The sequence below is a fragment of the Triticum dicoccoides genome, chromosome 1B (genome assembly GCF_002162155.2).
Source record: "Triticum dicoccoides isolate Atlit2015 ecotype Zavitan chromosome 1B, WEW_v2.0, whole genome shotgun sequence".
Lineage (NCBI taxonomy): Eukaryota > Viridiplantae > Streptophyta > Magnoliopsida > Poales > Poaceae > Triticum > Triticum dicoccoides.
The window spans coordinates 287,526,437-287,532,717 of NC_041381.1; the positions used below are offsets into that span (position 1 = coordinate 287,526,437).

General features: G+C 43.2%; 1 protein-coding gene across 4 annotated transcripts in view; it reads left to right on the forward strand.

Moving 5' to 3' along the window:
• Positions 1-6,281, forward strand: part of LOC119331482 (phospholipid-transporting ATPase 3-like) — an 18,682-nt gene that overhangs the window by 8,892 nt on the left and 3,509 nt on the right. For all 4 annotated transcript variants that reach the window (XM_037604642.1, XM_037604648.1, XM_037604664.1 and 1 more), the window contains 10 exons: positions 2,521-2,605; positions 2,683-2,760; positions 2,835-2,951; positions 3,157-3,312; positions 3,413-3,517; positions 3,740-3,882; positions 4,139-4,240; positions 4,343-4,406; positions 4,490-4,702; positions 6,055-6,220. In XM_037604642.1, the coding sequence (XP_037460539.1) occupies positions 2,521-2,605; positions 2,683-2,760; positions 2,835-2,951; positions 3,157-3,312; positions 3,413-3,517; positions 3,740-3,882; positions 4,139-4,240; positions 4,343-4,406; positions 4,490-4,702; positions 6,055-6,220 (1,229 nt within the window). The remainder of the gene's footprint in view (positions 1-2,520; positions 2,606-2,682; positions 2,761-2,834; positions 2,952-3,156; positions 3,313-3,412; positions 3,518-3,739; positions 3,883-4,138; positions 4,241-4,342; positions 4,407-4,489; positions 4,703-6,054; positions 6,221-6,281) is intronic.

Below are 6,281 nucleotides of genomic sequence, written 5' to 3' on the forward strand. Positions count from 1 at the left end.
TCTTTATTGTTTTAGTTCCTTTTTGTGGTTTTTTGTGGCATAGAGGGTTACAGGTAAACACATGACTTCATTTTCTTGAAAGGGATTGTCTGCAAGCCCTCTTACCCGCCCCACAACTTTTGCGGCAGTTGCTGTCATCTCGCAAACTGTAGTGGCCTTTCGTGGTCAACCTGCATGATCTGCAGCAAGCCCACATAATAACAAAAGAGACACGATCATATCCTCTATGCATGCCGTGTTGGCCTCAGACTTCTGGTTTGCAGCTTGCCGCTGCACAAGCTAGCTCACAGTCAATCTAACCATCTATGATCTATTTCTCACTAGTTACTGCATGTAGTCCGGAGCAATACCAGAACTGGATTGTTCAGGAGAATCGACCAACTTTGTACAGGTCGCTCACGGCAAGAAGTGTTGGCCAGAGAAACTAATCGATCAGTCGACGCCCCATATTTAGCTAGCTTCGTATATCAAGTTGCTCTCGTCGGAAAGCAATCGGCAAGTCAAGTCTTCACGTGTTGTGGTGAGGCAGGGCATCACCTCAGTCGCAAACTAAGTTGATTGAAATTCAGAGCATATGTGGGCTTTCGGCTCCCAGGGGCCCGCGCAAAAACTTGGTAATCTGCCTTGTTGGCCATATAACTTTTGCGGGTAAGAGCCAGCGACCGTGAGCAGTCCACAACACGTCCCACTTGCGTCCTGATTTTGGGGTGGACAAACAGAATGAACTCTTTTTCTTAATGGACAGAATGGGAAAAGCTCTTTTCAGCATATAGATTTCTTTGAAGGTTGGCAGGTTAACAATCAAAGTTATAATCATCACATGGTAAAATTGTAAAAGAATTGTAACGACCTGACCGAATCCACTGGTTCCTGCTACTATCTAGGATCTAGACTGGCTCCACAGACCAACACTAGTTTTTCCTGTGCACCTTGTCCTCACTCGTGTGCACCCAGGATCAACTTCCTAGTCGTTCACTTGTGCTCAAATTGCTCCAAGCTAAGAGCATCTCCAACGGACGTGCCAAAAGACGTGCGCGCGCGGTAAACTGGCATTTTAGCACGCGCGGCAAGTTGTCACGCGCTCCAGCGGAGGCGGGAAACTAGCCCGCGCGGGAAGCGATTGCGCGCGCGGGAGATAGCGGCAGTTCGCGCGGTAGATTTGGCGCGCCGCTTCGCGCGCACCTATAAAATACGGTGCTCACCACGCGCTCCACCACACTGCCATGTGCCCATTTTCCTCGTCTCCTCGCCGCTTCCACTGCTTTCTCGCCGCTTCCAGCGCCCCGCCACCACTGTGCCACCATGCCGCCGCGCCGCCGGGGATCTTCGGGCTACCGCGGCGTCCGCGAGCGCCCCAACGGCTGGTACTACGCCGAGATCCGGTCCGGCGACGTCCGGCTCGGCCTCGGCACGTTCCGGAGCGCGCACGAGGCCGCCCGCGCGTACGACGCGGCGGCGTGGCGCCTAGAGAGGCCTCCGTCGCAGATGAACTTCCGTGACGTCTACACGAGCGAACAGGCGCAGGCCGTCGCCCCTCCGCCTCGTCTTATCACGGACTAGGACCGTGCGGACCACCTTCGGCGGCAGCGCCGCCGCCTCGTCGCCGAGGAGGACGAGCGAGTCATGGCGGAGTGGCGCCAGCGCCACCCGGAGGACGTCGCCAACGAGCGTGCCTACTGGGCGGAGAGGACGGCAAGGCGCCACGCGTAGCGGGCGGACCTGCGTCGGCGGAAGGCATTGGCGATATCACAGTGCGATATCGTTGAAGCAGGTGGGAGGTCGATCTTCACGTCAGACGATGAACGTTGGGACGACATATGGATCGATACCTCGGACAACACCACCGAGGATGAGGATGATGATGAGGACTCGGAGTAGTTCTAGCTGCACCGTAGTTTATCTAGTTGCACCGTAGTTTAATTTTATGTAGTTGCGCCGTAGTTCTGTTTTATCTATCTATGCTATGAACTTGTTTATCTATCTATGCTATGAACTATGTAAAATATCTTTGTATCGTTTTTTATATCCATGTGAAATTTATTTTGTGTCCAAAATGCAACAAATGTGGACATGAGCTGGCTACTCGCGTGCGCTGCATTTTAGCGCGCTGCTGGAGCTGCGCGCGCGCTGTATTTTACGGCGGCTGCTGGAGCCAGCGCTGCCTGTCGCGCCAAACCTGGTGATGGGCGCGCAGCAAACCAGTTTTTAGCGCGCCGCGCGTTGGGCGGCTGTTGGAGATGCTCTAAGCATGCTTAACTTTGAGGTTCCTTTCGGATGGGCTACCGGGAAAGAAGGTGCACCTTGTTGATATGAGTAGTCTATCATTCCTATTAAGCCGGGATGTCACAAGAATAATGCAGATGTACAGTTTTTTATGGATTACCAATCATTGCTTTTGGTTACCTTGTAACTATGACTGGTTTATCTTAGTGCAATGATGTGCATGTGCTGTTTGCATTTTGTCTACAAAAAAATTATATAGCTCTACTGATAGACCTTATATTTGGCTTTTATCAACAGTGGTGTGTTCATTAATGAGAAATACTTCTATCTTGGATTGCGTGGGCGTGTTGAGGACCAGTTTAATCCCAAGAACAGACTTGTGGTATGTACTATTTTGTTATGTTTTCAATTAATTTGCCCCAAGCATGATTATGTCATACAATTGCACTTCTGCTGCAGGTGACCATTTTAACCATGTTTACTCTAATAACTCTATACTCAACGATCATCCCCATATCTCTTTACGTGTCCATTGAGGTATATTGTCCTCGTTCTCATGTAGTGCATCCTTTTATTGGATGTTCAGACCTTATATTACCTTTGATATGCAGATGATCAAATTCATTCAGTGCGCACAGTTTATTAACAATGATCTGAATATGTATCATGCTGAGAGCAACACCCCAGCTTTGGCCCGTACTTCTAATCTGAATGAGGAGCTTGGGCAGGTAATATCCCCTTACCAAAAATGTTTCAATGGTTTCAGTTTGTCCAAGATGAATTTATTCTTTCCAGATTTGCTATTATACCCTGACAATACAACATGATTGAACTAAATGCTCAGTGGTATTTCAGTAGATTTAGCACTTGCAAATAAATTTTACATTTCTGACATTTCTTCCCACCTTGTCTCTTTCACCATTAATGGTTCAGGTTGAATATATATTTTCTGACAAAACTGGAACACTTACAAGAAACTTGATGGAATTCTTTAAGTGTTCAATTGGTGGGGAAATATATGGAACTGGCATTACAGAGATTGAGAAGGGAGGAGCTGAGCGAGCTGGAGTCAGAATTGATGATGATGAGGTCTCGAGTATCTTCCTTGCTACTTAAGCTGTTAAAGTGTGGTATTTGTGATGAAAAAATTGATGCACAGCTGCCCTTATGTTTGGCCTACTTTTATTAGGATAAAAGATCAGCCACTGCAGTTCATGAGAAAGGATTCAACTTCGACGACACTAGAATAATGCGTGGTGCATGGAGAAATGAACCTAATCCTGAGGCCTGCATGGTAGATACATTGGACTACCTGCGAAATAGTTTTTACTCTTTTCTTCCATCAGTAACTTTGGTTTCATTTTGGTCATAATCATCTTTAATCTTATTGACATACCGTGAGCTATTTCTGTATTATAAAAATTATTTAAAACATATGTTCCCTTTTTAGTGACTTCCCTTTTTATTGTGTGAATTGCTAAACAGCCATTCCTTATTTTCTCTTGTGTCTCTTTAGGAATTCTTCAGATGCCTGGCAATCTGTCATACAGTTCTTCCTGAGGGCGAGGAGACACCGGAAAAGATCACTTATCAAGCTGCCTCTCCTGATGAGGCCGCACTTGTGGCTGCAGCGAAGAATTTTGGTTTCTTTTTTTATAGGCAAGTCTTACCTTAGATGTAGTTTTAGATTGCTCTTGTGGTTTTGTTCCAAACAGGATATATAGAAAGACTGTCTACTCTGTTAGTCCCTCCGTTCACAAATATAAGATGTTTCGGATATTTTAATATGGACTGAAATGAGTGAACAAATGCACTAAAACGTGTATCTACCATTTCGCACCAAAACGTTGAGCTAAAATACTTTTGTTTGTGAATGGCAATGCCTGGAGGGTGACATTTTATGCCTCTTTTGCAGACGTACGCCGACCACAGTAATGGTTCGTGAATCACATGTTGATAGGATGGGTAGTATGCAAGATGTTGCCTATGAAATTCTGAATGTTTTGGAATTTAACAGGTCTGCTTTATTTGGACTGAAATTTGATAGATTAAATCATTATTCTGCACTTCACACTTTGCTGCCCTTTTCTTTTGATCTGACACTTTGCTGCACTTACAGTACAAGGAAGCGCCAATCTGTGGTTTGCCGCTTTCCAAATGGAAAACTTGTTCTCTACTGCAAGGTAATATAAGAAACAAACACTTGATATAGCTTACATTTTTCAGATCGTTGCACTAACCTTATACCACAACTTTTGTGTCATAGGGTGCTGATAATGTCATCTATGAACGTTTAGCTGATGGAAATTATGACATTAAAAAGACAAGCAGAGAACATCTAGAGCAATTTGGATCTGCTGGCTTGCGTACACTTTGCCTTGCTTATCGAGATCTCAGCATGGACCAATACAAAAGCTGGAATGAGAAGTTCGTGCAAGCTAAATCTTCTTTACGTGACCGCGATAAGAAGCTTGACGAGGCATGCATCACTATCTTCTGAATGTTTTATTAGTATTGATACTATATCTTCTTTTATCGAGTATATGTGCTGAATTGCGGTCCTTGTGATTTGAAGTTCTGTTACTGCCTCTCCAATCCCTTCTATAGCTTGCCTGACTTCTTGGTTTACTGTCATCCACTATGGACTTGAGTCTTGTATGCACTGCTGGGCATGTGATTAATTTCCTGGTGATCACTTCGCAGTTTATGTATAAAAAATGTAATGTGGTTTAGAAATAATTGTTATATAGGAACATTCTTTGTAGCTCTGCATTTTGTCATATATTGGAAGCCTCATTTTGGATTTATTCGATCTGGGCATTTCGTATAATCAAAAGTTGAATTTCTTTTGCGATCAGTTTAATTATTGAATGTACTTGACAAATAGGTCATTTTTGAATTTTCATTCTCGAATGCAAAACTCCTTCTGTGATTTCTATAATAGTGTAGTAGCAGAAGATGTTTTTAAACAGATTGTTTTAAAACCAAATCAGTATCATTGTTGCACGTCTCTCTACTCCTATAAAAGACCCGGTTGGGGAATGATGGTGTGCATGCCATCCATCGTCATTTCTGACCATTCGATCTACATCTAAAGCATGCAAGGTACTCCACATTTGCAGAAAACCCCTTAGTCTCTCTAGGCCAGCCCCATCTGTTCCCCATGTCATCCAAACAGATAAGAGGAACAGACTTTGGGTGATTTCTTTTCAAGCCTGCAAACATGTAGTTCTCTCTTTTGGGTCCGTTGTAATGCACAGGCACTTTGCTAGTACTATTTCAATATACTAATCTATATATTGATGGTCAATGTTTTAAACGGTGGACTGCATGAATCTGAGTATGTCATGACAACCTTTACTTAAGGGACAGAAGGAGTGATTTTTTAATGGGTGTTTCTTTTCTCTCCAAAAGATAAAAACTAGCCGAGTCTTGTTGCCTGTGTAGTGTTAAAAACTATATTATGGGACGGAGGGAGTAGTTGTTTAATAATTTTTGTTGCTAATTTGTAATCTTACCCTGCCATTGAATATTAGTACTTTATACATATTTATACATAATTTAGAAAAAACATCTGTATCCAGTTAATTCGATGTATATGTACCAAGGTAGGAAAGAGGATCATGAGCAAAATAAACTGGTCCTTCTCCCTAAAACATTAAGCGTTTAAATTATTCTCTAAGTTTATTGAAAATCGTCACAAGAATACCACTATCTGTGTATTCTGTCATATTATTAAGGACAGTGAGTTGTAAAAAGCATTTGAAGTTAATCTTTTCTGCTATTGCTGGGCCATAATGTGATATAATTTTCTTCTCATTTTTCTTCCAGGTGGCTGAATTGATTGAGAAGGACCTTGTATTGATAGGTTGCACTGCTATTGAAGACAAACTGCAAGAAGGGGTGCCAGCCTGCATCGAAACTCTTTCTGCAGCTGGCATAAAAATTTGGGTGCTAACTGGAGATAAAATGGAAACAGCAATTAATATAGCATACGGTGAGGTTTTAATTGTGTAATATTGTTTTAACATTTGCTTGTTTCTTCCTTAAAGGGAATA